Source organism: Entamoeba invadens, assembly GCF_000330505.1.
Source record: "Entamoeba invadens IP1 unplaced genomic scaffold scaff_1105074726403, whole genome shotgun sequence".
Classification (NCBI taxonomy): Eukaryota; Evosea; order Mastigamoebida; family Endamoebidae; genus Entamoeba; species Entamoeba invadens.
The window spans coordinates 96,070-116,063 of record NW_004440309.1 but is presented as its reverse complement, the minus strand read 5'-3'; the positions used below and the strand labels follow the sequence as shown (position 1 = coordinate 116,063).

General features: G+C 33.2%; 10 protein-coding genes across 10 annotated transcripts; 6 read left to right on the top strand and 4 right to left on the bottom strand.

The window, feature by feature from the left end:
* Positions 1-2,300: 2,300 nt before the first annotated feature.
* On the top strand, positions 2,301-3,476 carry EIN_390380 (vacuolar amino acid transporter, putative; the record flags this gene model as incomplete). Its single annotated transcript, XM_004256146.1, has 1 exon — positions 2,301-3,476. One exon carries the CDS (start codon positions 2,301-2,303, stop codon positions 3,474-3,476), a length of 1,176 nt encoding a protein of 391 aa, XP_004256194.1.
* Positions 3,477-3,630: 154 nt separating this feature from the next.
* On the bottom strand, positions 3,631-4,671 carry EIN_390370 (hypothetical protein; the record flags this gene model as incomplete). The annotated part of the gene is made up of 1 exon (XM_004256145.1): positions 3,631-4,671. The coding sequence occupies one exon, from the start codon at positions 4,669-4,671 to the stop codon at positions 3,631-3,633; it is 1,041 nt and encodes a 346-aa protein (XP_004256193.1).
* Positions 4,672-5,183: 512 nt separating this feature from the next.
* On the top strand, positions 5,184-7,093 carry EIN_390360 (bromodomain containing protein, putative; the record flags this gene model as incomplete). Its single annotated transcript, XM_004256144.1, has 2 exons — positions 5,184-5,370; positions 5,430-7,093. The coding sequence occupies 2 exons, from the start codon at positions 5,184-5,186 to the stop codon at positions 7,091-7,093; spliced, it is 1,851 nt and encodes a 616-aa protein (XP_004256192.1).
* A 297-nt stretch (positions 7,094-7,390) lies between these two features.
* EIN_390350 (T-complex protein 1 subunit delta, putative) lies at positions 7,391-9,019 on the top strand (the record flags this gene model as incomplete). Its single annotated transcript, XM_004256143.1, has 1 exon — positions 7,391-9,019. One exon carries the CDS (start codon positions 7,391-7,393, stop codon positions 9,017-9,019), a length of 1,629 nt encoding a protein of 542 aa, XP_004256191.1.
* Positions 9,020-9,318: 299 nt separating this feature from the next.
* Positions 9,319-10,095, top strand: EIN_390340 (hypothetical protein; the record flags this gene model as incomplete). Its single annotated transcript, XM_004256142.1, has 1 exon — positions 9,319-10,095. The coding sequence occupies one exon, from the start codon at positions 9,319-9,321 to the stop codon at positions 10,093-10,095; it is 777 nt and encodes a 258-aa protein (XP_004256190.1).
* Positions 10,096-11,853: 1,758 nt separating this feature from the next.
* On the bottom strand, positions 11,854-12,981 carry EIN_390330 (hypothetical protein; the record flags this gene model as incomplete). The annotated part of the gene is made up of 1 exon (XM_004256141.1): positions 11,854-12,981. One exon carries the CDS (start codon positions 12,979-12,981, stop codon positions 11,854-11,856), a length of 1,128 nt encoding a protein of 375 aa, XP_004256189.1.
* A 3,214-nt stretch (positions 12,982-16,195) lies between these two features.
* EIN_390320 (bridging integrator, putative) lies at positions 16,196-17,344 on the top strand (the record flags this gene model as incomplete). The annotated part of the gene is made up of 2 exons (XM_004256140.1): positions 16,196-17,202; positions 17,281-17,344. The coding sequence occupies 2 exons, from the start codon at positions 16,196-16,198 to the stop codon at positions 17,342-17,344; spliced, it is 1,071 nt and encodes a 356-aa protein (XP_004256188.1).
* A 101-nt stretch (positions 17,345-17,445) lies between these two features.
* On the top strand, positions 17,446-17,877 carry EIN_390310 (hypothetical protein; the record flags this gene model as incomplete). The annotated part of the gene is made up of 1 exon (XM_004256139.1): positions 17,446-17,877. The coding sequence occupies one exon, from the start codon at positions 17,446-17,448 to the stop codon at positions 17,875-17,877; it is 432 nt and encodes a 143-aa protein (XP_004256187.1).
* Positions 17,878-18,532: 655 nt separating this feature from the next.
* Positions 18,533-19,498, bottom strand: EIN_390300 (pyruvate kinase, putative; the record flags this gene model as incomplete). The annotated part of the gene is made up of 1 exon (XM_004256138.1): positions 18,533-19,498. One exon carries the CDS (start codon positions 19,496-19,498, stop codon positions 18,533-18,535), a length of 966 nt encoding a protein of 321 aa, XP_004256186.1.
* A 153-nt stretch (positions 19,499-19,651) lies between these two features.
* EIN_390290 (WD domain containing protein) lies at positions 19,652-19,936 on the bottom strand (the record flags this gene model as incomplete). Its single annotated transcript, XM_004256137.1, has 1 exon — positions 19,652-19,936. A coding segment is annotated over one exon (285 nt), but the record flags the coding sequence as incomplete, so codon positions are not given.
* Positions 19,937-19,994: the final 58 nt, after the last annotated feature.

Below are 19,994 nucleotides of genomic sequence, written 5' to 3'. Positions count from 1 at the left end.
TAATAAAATTATTTTTATAAAATTTGTCATTTGGAATTGCCGAATTATTTTTGTAATTTTCTTTTTTTTAACCAATCAAATAAAAGCATCAAATCGAATTTTTTACTAAATTATATAGTTAAATACCATTAATTTACTATAATTTTGGGTTTTCACGACAGCTTTTTTCCACTACAGTCAAAGTCGCTTATTTGTAGGTTTTCGTATTTGTGGGTTTTGCTTATTTGTGGGTTAACTGACCAATCAAAATCAAAACATACAAATAGGTTGTATCTTCTCGAAACTGAATAATTAATTGAAATCAATTAAAATAACTTTATTTTTTGAGTCTATCTGAAACAAAATCTAATATGGAAAAAGACTTCTTTTGTATTTTTTTAACTTATTTAATTTAAAAATTTCAAGTTTCTGTTAAAATGATTTCCATATTTAATAATTGTTTCTATATTTTATTTAAAAAATACTATAAAAAATAATATTTTTTGATTGATAATTACAAATGTGGTACTGAGGTTTCGACTAATAATTAATATTTTTTATAATATTGTATAAGTTAAATATAAGAGTTATATTTATACGTTTTTTTGAAAATAATTAAGAACCATGTTCATTATTATTCAAATAGTATTTAAATAATAAAACGAAACCTTAGTATTCGTCGAAACTTTAGTATCATATTTGTAATTATATTATCAGTCTTAAAACAGTAATAGTAAATTTTTAGACCATTATAACTGTAATTTTTCGGGAAACTGTTGAAAAATCTCCAAAAACACTATTTTTGATTTTATTTAGTTTTCTAACTTTTTTCTAATTCCTATTTTTTAAGGCTTATTTTGTGTATTTATTGTGTCAAGTGGACAACTATTTACAAACAGACTTTAGTAAAAGACTAAATATTAAGAATATGGTTATTTTTATTAATTTTTGATAATTATAATAAATCAAAGAATATTCTTCCAAATTCTTAGCAAAACCTACAAATAGACAGCTTTTTATGCAAGAAAACCCACAAATAAGCGACTTTGACTGTATAGTCGGGGGATAAATAGCATTAAAAAGGGACAAAGGTAGTTAATTTTGATAAATATAATTTTGAAACTATAATTTTTAAAAAATCTATTTAAAGGTCAAAATAAACATAAAATTAAAATAATAATATAAATTATCGTTTTTTATTTTAAATGATTATAAATTGAATAATTATAAATTTCTATTTAAAAATAAACAAAAACACCTCAATTTGTCCACTTAGAAAAATGTGGAAGTCTAAAACGCAGCACTTTTTATGGTTTGTCTGAAACTTGTTTTGTTAAAGAATTTTTCCTTTGTTTTTTCTTTTGTTTCATTTCTTTTCTGCTCTTCTTCAACTCCAATTGTTTTAATGTTAAAATGGTCTTTCTCTTTTCTTTTCTCTATGGGAATGGTTTAACAACGAAAGATTGAAAGATTTTAACAAATAATGATTTTTCAGTGATTCCGTGACACTTTAAAGGATTGACACTGTTGTTAATTCATTAAACTCTGGCATTTTAACCATATACATCATGAATATATATTGAAATACAATTTTTAAACTGGTTTCTAGTATTTGAATTGCTTTTTTATGTTGATTGCCTGTGGTTGTTTCATCAAGGGTTCCTTTCTCTTCTTCTTCCATTGTTTTCAAAGATTGAATAATATCAATAAATAGAAAGTTATGGTTTTCTTTTATTATTTTCAAAGTGGTTAATTGAAAAAACCCTTCTAATACTTTTATAGTTAAATAAATTATATTTTATAGTTTTTTACTCAAATTAACTACTTCTGTCCCAAATTAACCCCCTTTATCACCCGACTATACTGTTTAAATAATTAAAATTCAATTTTTTAGGTTGAAATTTTGCTGTTTTGATTATACTCCACTGTTTTCAAAGTGTTCGTTTTTGCTATCACATGTGTCACCATTATTAATTATATTTAACAAATGTTTTTGCATTCCATATATTTAACGTTTATAAGCTTAACGAATTTTGAACTATATAATAAATATTTTAGAAGTAACACCGGCAGTATTCACCAACATCAACTGTTTCATTATTGACTAAATCAATCAGTTTTCATTTAGATATTGAGTTGTAAAAAACAAAGATAAAATAAAGTTGCAATTTTTTTGTGTATTGATTTTTTACTATAATTTATAGTAAATATACTAAATTATATTCACATGATCTTCCCGAACTGCTTCTATTTGAAATGCTACCACATGAACACCACAAAATGGGTGAAGAACTTAAAAGGAACTTTAAAACTGTTTCCAAATGAATAAGAAAAACGATGCCTCTTTTTTGGGCACCGTTTTTAATTTATCGAACACGATCATAGGGAGTGGAACTTTGGCCATTCCTTTTGCATTTTTACACGCTGGATGGGGAATGGGAATAATCCTATTAGTAGTAGCGTGTTTTCTTTCTGCGACGACGATGATATTTTTGGATATAGCGGCGGATGCCACGGGTAAGTTTACATACAAAGAAATATCATATGCGGTTGGAGGGAAGTATTTGTCGATAGTCACACAACTGTCTGCGTTTTGTTACACAACGGGGACTTGTATTGGGTACATCATATTCCTTGGGGGATTCATTCCAAGACTTTTTGGTGATTATGATGACGAGTGGTATAGTGACAGAAGCTTCACTATAACAATCATTTCATTGTTAATACTTCCTCTAACGTTCTTTAAGAATTTGAGTGCACTTAGGTTCTCTTCATTTCTTGCTATTCTCTGCATTTTGTATACCATGTTTACTATAACTATTGAGTACTTCACAAGATATAAAGAATTGAAAGTGCCTGCTGTTATGTTCAACTGGAGCTGGGACTTGTTTAGAGGCTTTCCAATCATGACTGTGGCGTTCTGTGGTCATTATAATGTACTCAGATTTTATGACGAATTACAGAATAGATCGACATTTAAAATTTCATTGGTTCAAATCATATCCACATGTCTTGCACTAGTCGTGTATATATTTGTGGGCACGTTCGGGTATTTGAGTCGTGGAGATGCATTGAAAGGAAATGTTTTAGTGACATACCCATATGACGATGTGCCCATTTTGGCGGCTTGTGCTTCTTTTGTTCTTGTGATGGCTGCGTCGTTCCCATTAGTTCATCACGCAGAGAGAGATTTATTAGACAGACTATGCTTTGGGTTGTGGAAGGATTCAGACAGAAGAAGAATATTTGAAACAATCACTTTAGTTAGTCTTATCATAGTAGTTGCGATTGCAGTGAGTCAAATTGAAGTAGTGTTAGTATACAATGGTGCCATATTTGGAGTCCTTGTTGTGTATGTTTTCCCCAGTTATTTTGTGTTTAAGACACAAAAAGGATTTTTGAAATGGTTTGGGTTTAGTATTATAATCATTGGCGTGTTTGTGTGCATTATAGGTGTTATTTTGACATCACTTAACCAGGCGGGTATATTCAAATGATTTTGTTTTAAGTTCCTTTGAGTTAATAATCTAATCTAATATATTATATTATAATTTATAATATATTATGATATATTATGAGAGATATGATATTAATATTAAAATACATATCAATTAAATCCTTCACAACCATTATACGAAAAAAAACACTTCATTATCTCGATGGCGACCTGTTTCTAAACCTGGACGAACTTCTTCGATTTGAACCGCGGCTTCTACTTCGACTTCTGCTTCTAAATGACGCGTTGTTATTTAAAGGACTTCTTCTATACTGCGGAGGGCTTCTGTCTCGTGGACTTCTTAGTAAATTTCTCTGCGACCCATTTCGTAATGGACTTCTAAATCGTCCTCTTGGTGGGCTTCTTCCTCTAGAAGGACTTCGTATTGGGCTTCTTTCTCTTGGTAATGAGTTTCGAGGTGGACTTCTTCCTCTTGATGGGCTACGTAATGGAGATCTTCCTCTAGGTGAAGCATTTCTAGGTGGACTTCTTCTAGGACTTCTTGATGGTGATCTTTTAAAAGACTGGAACGGTCTAAATTCGTCTCTATAAGGTGATGGGCTTCTTTTCTTCCGCACAACGAAAGTGTGTGTGTCTGTATTAATGTTAATTTCAGGCGGCAGCTCGGCCTTTTTATAAGCTCCGAACCCGGTCAAAGGCGAGAAAGTGTTTTCGATCATGAAATTTTCAGAATCGTATCTGACGACACAAACGTGTTCTGGAGCGTCTTTATTGCTCATCGTGAAATTATGTTGAAATCTCTCCTTGACCTTCTCTTCCAAAAGTTTGATATCGGAATAATTCGAACACGTCAAAAAGAACAACTTGTCATACCTTTTCGAGGGCTGAATGTCGCACTCCAACACGGTATCACACACAAATGTAGTGAACAACTCTTTTGGTTCCGAAGCGGGAAGTCGAACGGAAATGGTGTTTGTAAGGACAAAGCCATAATCATTCTCGCTTGGGGTTTTAGCAAGGTTTAACCAATTAGGAATCGACTCTTTGTTGATCCCATGTTGATCCCAAAGTCCAAGCAACTTCACTGCTTTGTCATGTTCCAATTTTGTCATGAAAGAAGTCATTAAAATGTGAGTCACTGCGGGTTGTGCAAGAAGTATAAAATCCGCTTTAAGGTCAGGAGACTCCAAAAAGCGCATTAAAGAGTCGAGTATGTACAGTTTCGTGATCGCCATTCCAACGTCGTCGCGGCGAAAAAAGTAATCGAAGATCCTCAGAACTTCCTCCTTCTATTTGTCGATATTTTGAATGTCAAGTTTAAGTTCGAGTTCATTGAGTAATAACTAATTGTGTAATAGGGTTTCCATACAGAAAACTGCTTGTGTGATGATGAGTAGAAGAACAAACTGGTATAACACTTTTCTCTAATAAAGACAACAACACCTCCACATCAAACATTCTTGGGAGCGTGTTCTGTAATATTCGCTGGAACATTCGCTCAAGATTTTTGGTATAGACATCTGCAGACATTCGTTTCTTTTTTCAGTTTTTGGTTTTTATCGGTCACATTATTACTATTAAATTTGCAAAAATAGCACGTCTTAATAATTTATTACCGTTATTTTTTTATTTATTATAATAATATATATATAGTATAATTCCATATACTATATGATATAGTAACGATACTATATATTTACATTTAATTATATTGAGAACAAAAAGAGACAAAACTCGAAAGAATCAAATGAGTACCACAAAAGAGGAAACTCTTCATTATATGTGTTTTACCGGCAATACAGAAAAAGTTAAATCTGCGTTAAATGCTGGGGAGGACTTTTCCCAAGTCGACAAAAATGGATATTCCCCGATACATTACACAATCATGAAACAAAACCTTCCTTTATTCAAAATTCTTCAAAGCCATTCATACCGTTTGTCAACTCAAATCATTGAAAACAATTGTGTTAAAACAACTGGAAGTAACTCGAAGAAACATCAAAGACATCATTAAAACTCTCATGCCTCCATTTGGCCATTCTGTTCGACGCATTCGACTTTTTTGAAGACCTCAAAGACCAAAAAGAAGAGATTGATGTCAATGGCGATACTCCACTGTTATACGCTGTTCGTCTTCAGAAAAACAACTTTGTGATAGCTCTTTTAAACAGTGGGGCATCGCCAACATCTCTTAATAAAGCGACCCAGGAATCTCCATTAAAGGCCGCGTTCTTTTACGGGAACGTTATTGCCGCTGCGGAAATCATACGGAAAGGAGCGCGGCTGTCTTCCGTCGACTCTGCACTTCGGCAAAAGAAATTGGACTTTGTTGTGAACCTTCAAAACATCAAGTCGAATATCAAAATTCTATACACTCCACAGCTCCTTCCCGGCAACGAACAAATATTCAAATCACTCGAAACAGATGGAGAGATCAGTGGAAAGAGTGGGAAGAAGATAATGGTCCACAGTTGTGTCATAACACAACAAAAGTTCTTTAAAGATCTCTCCGATGGCAGTTTAGATGTGTACGTTGAGTGGTCGTATTTACAGAAGTCCCCAACATTGGAAGCACTCAGTTTAGTGCAGTCATCGAAAGTGTTGAGTGAATTGATGTTGATTGAGACTATCAAGAATTACATCTCGTCCGTCGTCGTGTCACAAAAGGCCGTGTTCCCACCTGAGTTACTCAAAACGTTTTCTAATGCACAAAACAGAAACAAAAATATTGGACTGGCACGGTACGTTGTCAATTCGTGTTTTTTGAATTACGACGAGAACAGGAGAAGTCTTCATGAGTTGAGTAATGAGGAGTTGGGCAACATAGTTGAGGCACTGCAGTTAAAAGAAATCAAAACGGAGAAGCAAGTGGAGAGTGAGCCGGATCGATACAAAGATGTTGTTAAGCAAATAGTGCCGGTTGAAACAAAGACATTCCCAATGACATCAAACAACAAGAAGATGTGCTTGCAAATGTTAAATTGGATTATAGCGGACAAAAGTGTAGCTGCGTTCATGAGACCTGTTGACGAGATCTTAGATGGAGCTCCAAAGTATTACACAATCATTAAACAGCCGATGTGTATTGAGACGATTAAACAAACGTTAGCGAGTGGGAAGTATAAAACGGCGAATGGGTTCATGAACGATTTACGACTGGTGTGGACAAACGGAATGAAATACAATTACCCTGGGACGTTATTCTATACATACGCAAGTAATTTACTCAAAAAGAGTGAGGAGAAGTGGGGGAAGCTTCCCCTTGAAACAAGAGAAGAAGAGAAACAACAGGAGAAAAGTAAAGACCAGGAGATCCGTGAGAAGAAAGCACGGGAATTAGTCAAAGAAACGAAAAAGGAACGGATGGAGGAGGACCAACGAAGGCAGAAAGAAGCTTTAAAAGTCCCGAAAAAGAAAAAGGCTGTTGAGTTAGTAGTTGAGGATGACACTCAAAAGGATGTGATACGAGTCTACACTTACGAGGATAAAGTAAGAGTCATGGAAAAGGTGACCAAATTGTCTGAAGAAGCACAAAAGATGATCCCAAAAATTATGAGTGGGGATCAGACGGGAGAGGATTATGAGTTAGACCTTGAGACAATGTCAAATGCGGATCTTACAAAGCTTGAAAATTTTTGTGATTCGTATGCTCATTGATATTGTTATTGTTTTGTTATTCATGTTCTATACTATACTCTATAGTTAATAATACTTTGTAGTATAATTTCCCATATCTGTGTGTAACATTTAAATCTATTAATTACCAAAAATTTTAAAAACACTATAAAATATATACAAATAATTTAAATTGTTACCAAAACGTAAAATTTGCAGAGATGAGAAGAAAGAATAAAACCTTTTTTCTATGAGCTGAAGTATATGAAACTATTGTACTAGTAAAATAAAACAAGGAAAACCCAAAAGGAGGCGAAGTACTAAAAAATCAAAGAGGAGATGAGCAAGACGACTTCACCCGCACCAAAACCGGCTGCGAGTAATAAAGGAGAAATGAAAGAAGGAAAGGAGGGTGAGAAGAACATTTTGCAGAGTAATATCATAGCTGCGAAGAGCGTTGCCGACGCCGTCCGTACTTCATTAGGACCACGTGGGATGGACAAGATGATTATTTCCCCGAGTGGAGAGACCCTTATTACAAATGATGGGGCAACTATCATTCAACAGATGAAACTTCAACACCCATGCGCCATGATGATGTCCGAATTGTCTAAATCACAAGACATTGAAGCTGGTGACGGAACTACAACCGTCACTATTATGGCTGGCGCAATGCTTTCCTCAGCAAACATTCTTCTCTCGAAGGGTATTAACCCTTCTGTCATTGCTCGAGCATTCCACAAAAGTGCGAAAAAGTCACAAGAAATCCTTCAGGAGGTGTCAACACCAATCGACCTTTCTAATCGAGAACTCTTGATTAAAGCGGCTTCAACCTCTTTGAATTCTAAGGTCGTCAATCAGTCCACTGCACTCTTCGCACCAATTGCAGTCGACGCAGTCATGAAGGTCATTGATATCAAAACCGCTACAAACGTCGACTTGAGAAACATCCGAGTCACCAAAAAGATCGGAGGAACAACAGACGACACTTCATTGGTCGATGGGTTAGTCTTCTTACAACGAGCTTCACACGTCTCGGGCGCTCCAACTAAAATGGAAAAGGCGAAGATTGGGGTTTGCCAGTTCTGCATTTCACCACCAAAGACAAATATGGAAGGAAATGTTGTTATTACGGACTACGCACAGATGGACAAAGTGCTGAAAGAAGAGCGCGCATACACTTTGAAGATCTGTCGAGCTATTCAAAAGAGTGGGTGTAACGTCCTTTTAGTGCAAAAGTCTATCTTACGTGATGCGGTGTCTGACTTGGCCCTCCACTTCCTGTCCAAGTTGAAGATCATGGTAGTCAAAGACATTGAGATGAAAGACGTTGAGTTCATTTGTAAGACTATAGAAGCCGTCCCAATTGCATCAGTTGAAGGGTTCACTTCAGACAAATTGGGGAGTGCCGAGTTAGTGGAAGAGGTTTCGACTGATGACGAGGACAAAGTCGTCAAGATCACTGGAGTTACTGGAACCGCTCCCTGTGTGTCTGTATTAGTCCGTGGAGCCAATAGATTAGTCTTGGATGAAGCGGAAAGATCATTGCATGATGCTTTGTGTGTAGTAAGAAGTTTAGTGAAAACAAAGTACCTTTGTCCTGGTGGAGGAGCCATGGAGATGGAGTTGTGTTGCCAATTAAAGAAGTGGGCGGAGACTCTTGGTGGAGAAGAAGGGATGTGTGTGAAAGAGTATGCTGAAGCGTTTGAAGTGATTCCATTTACTTTAGCTGAGAATGCTGGGTTGAACCCCATGCAGTTAGTGACTGAGTTGAAAGTCGCTCATTTGAATGGAAAGAAAAACATGGGGATTTCCATCAAAAAGGGGAGTGGATGCCAAGGAAGTATTGAAGATATGGAAAAACTCGATGTTGTCAATCCACTTCTTGTCTTCTTGTCCGCTGTCAAACTTGCATCAGACACCGTCGGTGTGATTCTCAAAATCGACAACATTGTCGTCGCTCGATGATTTTTTTGAATTGAAAGTGCGTCGACTTTTTGATTATTTGATTACAAATGCTATAATACTACTTTTTTTTTTAACTATTTGTATGATAGTAATTAACGAACTAAAAAAACAATTTCTGGGGATGATGTATTGAAACCAAAAAAGAATATATTACTATATTATAGTTATTTTTATCAATAAAATGGTTGATTCATTTACTACTTAATTTAATGTGCTGTTAAATTAAAATAGCACGTTAAATACTTTTACCATTTGCTCGATGAACTTGAAAAAACTTGAAAAAAACTTGAAAATATCTGATGTTGTACAACCTTCGGATTTTGACGGAGACTGGAGCCCTTCTTTATGAAAAAACGTGGACGAAGGTGGTAGAAAACATCGAAAATTTCCGCACGATGATTCCACAGTTATTTTCCGCGATGATGCGGATGGCACAATCATCGATGGGAATGTCCCTCCGATTCATTAGCGTAGGAGGGATCTCCGTTTCTATGTCGAACAACACAGAGGCAGGACTGATATGTTATGTCTTTTATGATGAAGATGATGGAGAGGAAGTTGGTCAATTTGTGAGCGAAGCAGTGTTAAGAGAGTTCATGATGAGTTATCAAATAGAAGACGTGACATCTCCTAAATTGGTTGAATTCAAACAACAGCAGAAGACATCCCTCTTTCTGAACTTTTCGAATCTTTTGGTTAACGCCATTCGAAAAGCTATAAAATCCGTGTTGACAGAGTTCAAGAAGAAACAAGGCATTTTGTCTGCAGATATCATCGAACACGAAAAAGTCACTGGGAGCGAGACGGAGAGTACAAGCGGAGGAGTCGAAATCATTGCAAATATTAAGACTATGGTCCCTTTAATCGACTCCATTATGAGTCTAAAAAACATGGGAAATAGTATAGTGACTTTCGTCGAATTCACTACTAACAGACTTGTCGTGCAAAAAGTCCGCACCGGGTGCCTTGTAGTAGTCGGGCAAAAAAATATCGCTGCAAAAATCCTTGAAACAGAGATAAAAAAATACGCAACGATGGTGGAAACAATTCAGGGAATGGTTTCTGCTCTTCAGTAATTTTATCGCTTTTTTGTGTTTTTAATCACTGGTTTCTTTGGTGATGTGCCCAACATATTGGTCGACTTTTCCTTTGCTTTAAGAATGTGTAAATATAATAAAATTAGAATTAAATCATTAACAAATTAATAATAAAATCAGTCTGGAAACCTTATTTATTCCAAAAACCTTATTTATTTTTTTCCCTTTGAAAAAAATGCAAATTTGGGATGTTTAATAAATATTACTATTATTTAAACTATTTTCCAATAACACAACCAAAAACATAAATGGGGTTAAAGTCATTTAGCCAATCATTTCATTTTTTCTGTTTGTCAATAAATGGTGATATTAATGGTGTTATTACCCCAAATTAACGGGAAAATACACAAAACAAACCAAGTTTTTTGGATCATTTTTGAAGAATTTTGCTATAAGGCGTGAGTCGACTTATTAAATGTACAGTCTGTCTCAAACGTTATCTGGTGCCTTTTGGACCATAAAAAATGGAATAATTCGGGGAACAGTCCCAAAAATCCATCCCAATTGTTTCGGTTTTTTCACGCTTTACCTAATGCCCGATGTTTAGACAAAAATGAAAGTATTTTTTGTCCACCAGATAACGTTAAAAGACTGACTCTACTCTTACAAAGAGCGAAATGAAGTCCACGCAGCCAAGACAATTTATTATAAACAACTTTTACCCGACTGCAGTACAACAATTCGATGTTCGAGTCTGCCAAGCGTGGTGTTCTTTTGATTATGATTGTCTCGTTGTTTTTTATGAATTATTTAATTAAATCCAAGTTGATTATTGTCGAATTCTCGTGTTGCATTTGTCATCTCACACACAAAAATCCACCCAACCGCTGCTTACAACAACGGCACCACTCTCTGGTGTTATACGCGATGTTTGAGTAAAAAATCAAATTTGTCAATTTGTCTAAGTTCGTTTGAATTGAAAAAACAAAGATTTCAAACAAAAAAAATAATTTTGAAAAACAAAACCAAATAACAAAAAAAAATAACCTATTTTTGTCGATAAATAAGGTTTTTGGAATAAATAAGGTTTCCAGACTGACTTTATTAATTATTCTTTGGTATTAGTGTCTTAATAACAAAAGTGTATAACAAAACTTTTGTTTTACATTTTTATATAATAAAAAATGAAAAAAATCGGTTTGAAAAAATTAATTAAAATACCTTGTTAGAAAAATTACTTATCTTAACAATTATTAGACAAGTAATATCAAGTTATTATTTTTTTTATTATATTGAAACTAGAAAATTTAATTTAAAATGTTACAAATAATTATTTGATTAATTATTTTTTTTAAGTGAAACAATCCTCAAATTTTAGTAAAAATTAAGTTTTAGTACTTTATGGTTTACTGTATTCAGAAATTTCCAAAATCACAATCCTAATTACCCATGTCACCATTATATAACCAAAATGATCATTTTCTCTTATAAATTCGTACGTTATAATACCACATTTTCGGCAATAAATATTTTGGAAACGCCTGACTGTATTTTTAGTATTTTTTTAGATAGGATTAAAATAATAGATAAATTATAGTTATTCAAAACTCTTCAATAATTTAGAATATATTATCATTATTTCTATATTATAAAACTCAATTTAATTAGAATAGTTTTTGGTATAATTGTAAGAACTAAAACTTTTCTTTTAATTTAATTATTTCAATTGACCAAATTACAAAGAAATAAATCCATTAAAAAATATTCAATTTATAACGAGATGAACAGAAGAAACAATCATTTGAACACATCAGAGATGTCGGGTTGATGAGTTGAAACGTCTATAACATCGGCAGGAATATCCATTAAAGTGACATCCTTTGTTTTCATAATGTGTTGAATTCGTTGGAATCGGGCATTGAACGCATCAGTGTTTTGATTTTCGTACACTCCAATAGATCGTGTAACGTCGACGTCTCCCATCCATGGTGGATTATTTCCAGGTCGCCCATAATTTGGTACCGGATTTTCAAACCCCGACGTTAACTCGGGTACTCTTACAGGAGGAAGTGTTCCTATAGGAATTGATGAGTAAGGTACGTCTGTTTTTGAAAATGGTCGGAAGCGATTTTGGGAAGATCTTGACTCTCCTTTTGCAGGTCTACCCTTTTGTGCGTTATGTTCGGTGTATTCGAGATTCTCTCTGGTGTTTGTTTTGTCGCTTGTTGTGTCTGAAAATCCCTTTGCGATGGTCTCGAAGTCCATTTTGATGAGTGTAATTTTTCTCTCTCTTTTCCCTTCAATTTGCATTTCGGTTGTTTGGTCTTCTGTGTCCTTTTTTGATGCAAACATCCCAATTAAACACTTCGAATTTTGTTTGAAAATTTCGGTGATAGCAACCTTAGGGTTCATTTTCTTTTCAATGATTTCTTGTGTTTTCGTCACAGAGGAAGGCAACTTATCGATTTTGGTATTCAGACACTTCCCCAAGTAGTCAATAAATAGATAACACTTCTGAGTTGGAAGGGTGTCGACAGCAACTTTTTGTATTAACCCATCCCACTGTGGACTTTTCTCCTCATCAGAAAGCATCGCGTCGAGGACATATAACGGGGTCGATAGTGGCAAAAGGGAGATCTTCTTTTCAAAGTACTTTTTGCTCTCGTCGCCGAGTGTACCAAAAAACTCTTTGTAACTTTGGGAATCCGAAATCTTAGGGAATTTCAGTGAGAATGCCGGACAACTTTCGTGTATAAATAACAAATTGATGAGGTACTCAAACTCGCTCCACGTTAACTCGTCGATCCGTTTGAAAACAAAGTCAATATACTCCCTCACACGTGAACAATTGGGCGTTTCCTCTACCCGTTTAATAGCGCGATAAATACTCTCTACCACTTCTTGAGAGACAGATGGGTCGACCATTGAGTTTAATTAATAATGTTATTTTTGGAATGGTTTCCTTTTTTCTGGGTTCTATTAATAGAATCAATCTTGTTCTATACGAATAATACTTGTAACTATTACTTAAATACCTTATGATTTGAATTTGTTTATTAATAGAATCCATTGTTTTGTGCAAAGAATACAGTAAACTTACTTCTACTATCGGGTCATCAGTATAATTAAACAAGTACTTGATTTGAATCGTTTAACAAGTATTTAACATGAACAAAAAATATTATCACAAAAAAGACAAATAATCAGAGTGTCCCAAAATTTGCAAATAAGTCCCAAGTTAAGAGTTTGGATCAATAATCCCGTCTTTGTCGATATTTTAATGGTAATTTATAATTTAATTTCGGATTATCGTTTCTTTCAACACACTGAATTAATATCAATTTGTTTTTTGAATTTTTCTTTAAAATTTTTATAATGTTAAGTTCTTTTAGTTAATAATAGGATTTGTTTTTCATGAATTTGTGTTTGGGAAATGTTTTGTTTGTTGATCGATTTTTATCATTAAGAAAAAAAAAGCGACAGTGATATTTTTTTCATATTTATTTTGGAATAAATAATTCAAGTTTAGATATTTATTATTGTCATAAGCTTTGCGAATGTTTATTAAAGTTGTTTCTGTATGTCTGCGCTTTGTCTTGATAATGCTTAGTATGTGTTTGCACCGATGTTTCTTTCGTTGTCTTGGATTTTAGTTAAATAAGAAGTCAATTATTTTTTTAAAAACAAATATAATGTTTTATTTTTTTGAGATAATAATTTGACAAAGCAGTATTATTAGTTATTTAAACTGCATTATTATTTTTTAACCGACTTACTTTTTGATAATAAATGTAAAAAAAAGAATATAACTGACATTGTTCACCAACTTGACTAAAAAGCAAAAGTTTATTTACACAACAATAAAATACTAAAAAAAACATAAAAAAAAACTTTTAAATAATTGTTTTTTTAAATTGGTAAGATGTTTTATTTTTTTGTTGTTTGTATTCAAAAACATCTGTTCAAGTATTTTTTAGTTGTCAGTCGGGTTAAGTGTGATTTGAGTTTAAGATCACAATTATAATTTATTTGGTTAAATTTAGTTTATTCAAATAGAATAATAAACATAAATTTGCAAATCAATTATTTACTGGAATATAGTTTGGTATTTTTTGTAATTTATTAAATGTAAACAACAAAGTTACTATAAAAAATAAAATACAAGACTTTGATATTAAATAAGTCATGTTGGTTTAAATATTCACAGACAAAAATTGTAAATATTTTTTTACAAATATTAAGTTTTGAACTTCAAATATACAAATTGACAAATATATATTTAAGAATTAAAATGTTGTGAATAAAATAAAATAAACACATATAATATTTTTATTAGTTTTTTAAAATTTAATTTTTTTAATTATTATTTTTTATTATAATTTACAAACAAGTGGTTTTTTAAACCAAAAAACTGTTTGTAATTTAAACAATTATACTAATATACTTTTGTTTTACTTTGTTTAATATTAATTACGTTTTGTTTAACAATTTGTGTGATTGTTTAATATTTATTATTTCTTGACAAATATTGTTATTTTAAAAATATTTAAGTTTTATAACAAAATATTGATCAAAACAACAAAAATAATTATTATGTATTGACAAGATATTATTGTTATTCACAACTCTTTTATTCTATTCAAATTATTCGTAGTAATCAAGTTTGGCATTCGATGTGTGACTCATATCTTCATTGATTATCAAATAATTATTTTAGTTGACATTTCTTTCACTTGTTCCAAGATGATTTTGAATTAGTTTTAATTTCTTTTCATTGTGATCAAAAAATGTTTAACCTTATATTTTTATAATGTTGATGAAAATAAATAATACTGTTTGTGTTTTAATTAAAACATATTGAAAAATCAAAGAAAAAAAACACAAATTAAATAAATTATTGTTTGTACAAATAGCTTCCGAGTTTCATATGACAATTAAGTTGTTTATATGAAAATTGTTTTGTTACATTTTAAGTAGTTTGTAATAAAATTGTTGGTTCGCGATTGTATGATTACATTATAACTACATACCCACAAAAAGTCTTCTATCGAGGTTGTAATCAGACCTTTGTCGACTTATGAAAAAAATAATTTTTTAAATACATTTAAAAACAGTATCATAAGGATAAAAAATATTAAAATATTTTTATTGTTATTAAAACGTGTTTTTAAATTATGAAGCACGGTCATTGTTACAACTTAAATATAAAAGTCAGTGTTGTTTTTTATTTTTCAGTTATCAAAATGAAAAAAAAATACAAAAAAAACAAATTTTATAAATTATAGTTTTAAATTAAATTATATTTATATTAAAAATATAATTCAATAAATAATTATTTACTAATTTTTGAATAAATCATAATTATTGTGTACTTGTAACTTAAAATCATGTGTTTACATTTTCGAGTTTTTGTGTTCGAATTGATATGTATAGTAATAGTATTAGTAACTCAATAACAAAAAAAAACAATAATTATAAAATGAAGTAAATAAAAGATTAACAAAAATATGTTTTTGTTTGATGAATTTGATTGATTAAAAAATATATTAAAATAGTATATTATTATATCAATATAAATTATAAAAAATATATAACACTTTAAATATAATAAACTATAGTTATAGTTATAAATTAACTTAATTTTTTTAAAATAAAAACATTTTAGATACATGACATTTCGAAACCGAGACAAGCACAGAAAAAGTGCATTTTCGTTAAAATAATGGTAACTTTTAATATAAAATTTAGTTAATCATATTATTACATATCTATTTCAATTTTATTCACATTATTAAAGTGTAATATATTTTAATGACTGTACTCCACGACATAAAAAAAATCCTTTAAAAAGATGTTTTACCACATTACCTTTTATGCTTCAAATACCATTAATTCAAATTATTACACTTATTTAATATTATAATAAAATAATACTAATATCCCTTTCTTTCATAATGAAGTAGTTGATTATTTTAGTTAAAATTTAATTAATTCTAGAAAGACTACTTCTTATTAGGCAAACAAATCTTATCTTCTCCATTTATTAATTAATTAATCCCTGTATTTCCAGTAAATGTTACTCTGTTTTATTCATGTTAACTAAAGAAAAAAGTTATCGAAGAACTTGAAACCTAGAAACATGAGTGGTATCGGTGACGCAATAAGCAGGAAGTTTTACCAAGTTAAAACGCACGTCGGCGCCGGACAGAAAACAGTTGACTCTGATGTTCAGTACTCCAAGACTAAATTAGGCGAATCCCACAAAAAATTTAAGAACGTCTTAGCAGTCATTCAGAAGCTGGCACCGACACTTCACGCAACCAACTTGATGCAGGTTGAAGTCCTCACAACACTAGGCGACACGATTAAAGGTGAACAGACATCTGATACATTGTCTCATGTTGAAAGTGTCATTTCGACGTTCCAAGAAATCGATGAAGGTGTCAACGAGTACCAAAACAGACTTGAACAGGACATCATTGTTCCTCTTAAAACGTATTTGGACCAATTCAAAACACTTGAAAAACGGTTTGAGACATGCCACTCGAGACGTGTTGATATGGACAGATTCCACGACAGTGTTCTTTCTATTTCTAAAAAACCACCAGGAAAGCAAACGGGTCTTGCCGAATCACAAAACAAATACAATGTTGCTCGTGACCTCTATAACTATTTGAGAGATGAATTAATTGCCGATGTCGACAAGTTAAGTTCGTCTGCAGATGATGTAGTCTCGCCAATAGTTGGGACTTTACTCGTGAGTTATACTGATTATCTGAACCACTTAAATAACTACTGGGGAAAGGCATCAGAGGCGGCAACAAATTTCAAAATTCAGGCTCTCGACCCAACCCCTATTATCACACCGGGTGAAGCTTCTATGGTTATTGACGCTAATGTATTCTCCAAAAAGAACAACGACGTTGCTGATGGGTCATACGAACCATCTGAATTTGAAAATTCGACACCATCAAGTGCGGCAAGAACGTCAACAAGCAGTGGAAAGAGAGCACCACCACCCCCACCAACACGTGGACCGAAAAAGGAACAGGTCAAGTGCGAGTATGACTATACGGCACAAGACCAAGGAGAGTTGTCATTTAAAGAAGGCGATCTTATTGAGGTGATCAAAAAGGAAGGCGATTGGTTTGTTTAATAATATAATATAATAATATTAATTAAAACATAATCAGACGTTTAATTCAATAATAAACTCACTTGAAGGTGGTTAGGAGAATTGAATGGACAACAAGGGTATTTCCCTTATAACTACACAACTCCAGTCTAATTGACCTTTTTAATTAAAATTCATTTTTTAGCAACGCCTCATTTTGGCGAACACAAATATTTGAAGTTCATTCAAATAACAAAAAATAACTGAGTAAATAAATGGGGGTTTGGGAATTTAAGTACCCGTTATTGTCTGGACTTGCAGGGAGTTTGGGAGGATTTTTCAGTAAAGGGATAACATCTCCGAATATCCCAATGAGCCACAATTGGGTTGGGTATCTCATTAGGGCATTATGTTTAATACTTATGTTTCTCTCGAATGCGAGTGGAGGGTTCTTCTTTGCAAAAGCATTAAGCGAACTACCGTCTTTAGTGGCGACAATCACTTCAACATTAACTGGATTTGTCTTGTCAGGTCTAATTGGTAACATTTTAGGCGAAGAAATCCGTCTCCAGTGGTATTTAGGAATGATAGTTGTTATATGTGGGGTGACTTTGTTGTTAGTTGACAACAACGAGAAAGAAGACTTCGACAAAAAGAAGGTAGAACACGAAAAACACGACAATGCTTTGAGATCCAAAAGTGAATAACTCTTCAATTATACCGACTCCAAATAAGTAACGATGTTATTTCTTCATTTTGTTCTTCGGTGTTTCAGCAATTTGAAACCCTTCTTCTATTATATCAAGTTTGTCAAAGTCAACATAGTCCGGATTCTTCATATAAGACCCCACAAGTGTGATTTGGCCCTCTCCTTTACCAATAAAATCCACATCGTTGAACGTAAATGGTATATTATAAAAAGTGGTCTGTGGTGTCAAATAAGTCCCCACCAAAAACGGGACAAATTTCTCGTCTTCTCCGTCATCGTCTTCATCCAATTTGTCAAAGTACAAAGAGCATTTCCCACTCGTTGTCACTGATTGTAATTGAAATAACATTTTTTGTGATATTGGAACTGTTTGTCTTGTACCCTCTGCACTTGCTGTGAATTCAAAACTTCGCATTGACATCAAATTTTATGTATTTTGTAGGTTTGGATTGTTTGTTATTGTGGTACTTTTGAATTAGTATATTAAACTATATTCATTAAATAAACAAGTATAGTTTATTTAATAATTTATTTTATAATAACATGTGGTTAATATAAAAAGTAATTAACGAGCAAATTTTATTGTAATGAGAGGTTGACATGAATTTAACAGTTCAATTGATGAAAATACTCAACAGAAATCCTTTCAACGATCACTTCAAATATTCGTTAGTGAAATTCGCACAGAACTCCATTGTTTCTTTGGGATATTTTCCAAAGACAGTTTCGTCTGACAACACCATTCCATCATAACCGTCGGCTATTAAATTACCCAAATAACAGATTTCAGAACGAGTTGGGATTAGGTTATCACACAAATGTTCCATCACTTCGCCAGCCATAATGGATGGGCATTTCAATGTTTTCATAAATGTGGTATACTCCCTCACAAACTTTGCCATCCCAACAAATCCAAGCTGTACGCCCATATCCCCTCGACATATCCAGATCTCGTCACATTCCTTTGAAATGCCAAGAAGCCTCTCTACGTCCATCTCCCTCTCTATCTTCGCGGCAACGTATTTCCCACCACTTCGCTTTTTAAGGTCCAATATCTCTTCTACAACACATACAAATGAAAGTGCAAAACAGACTTCTTTAACATCTTTAAGTCGTTCAACTATGTCTGCGTCTCGTTGGCTCAACGCGTTTTGAACGAAAGGATGGGGTTGGAGATTGAATCCCTTTCCTGGTCTAAGCTCGCCGCCTTTGAGTATTTTGGCAACGGCGTGACTTTCAGACTCAACAGAGACGACCTCAATTTCAAGGCGGCCATCGTCGATCTTCACATGAGTCCCTTTTTGAAGCAACTTGATGGTGTTTGGATTCCCAATATGAATCTTTTTCGTGTCTGGTGTCGGCTCCTCAATAGTTAGCTCCACCTCAGTGCCTTGAACAAGTTGTATAATTGGTTGAGAGCGAGAAACACGGATCTTACTTCCTTGCAGATCGACATATATTCTTTGTCCGGGGTACTTTTTTGTCAACTCGCCAACAAACACAACAAGTTGGTCGACTTCCATATGAGACGAATTGACACGCAAAAAAGTGTTGGCGTGGCCAAGCACCTTTTCAGCTTGTTCCATTGTACGAACAGTTGGGATAAAAATGAACGACATAACAATTATTTTGAGTTCCAGTTCTTGTTTTTTATGAAACAAATTGCATACGAAAAACGAAAGTCGAAATGGTTGAATTGAATGGTATCCATTTCTTATTCAAAAGTTTGTGTTTTCTAATAAAAATGTAAGAAGGAGTGTATACAAATACGTTCAATTCAAAGAGTACATAACAACCGAATTCCCAGCAACAACCGCCAACCCAAAATCATAGCTTGGGAACGTCACAAAACTCGCAGCAGTCGACTTAATTCGCAAGAAGTTTTCATACATTTTGACGTGTTGCCAGACCTCTCCCGTGATCACGTTAAACACTTTGACGTGGTTGTTAACAGTCCCAACAGCGAAATAAGGCGCTTCTTCATGTACACACGCAGAAGTCACATCAGGCCCGACTGATATTGTCTTGTAAGGACAGGTGTTCTGTTTCTCCCCAAACTTCCTCACATCATATAAACAGACTCTTCCGTCATTTCCTCCACTCGTCGAGACAACG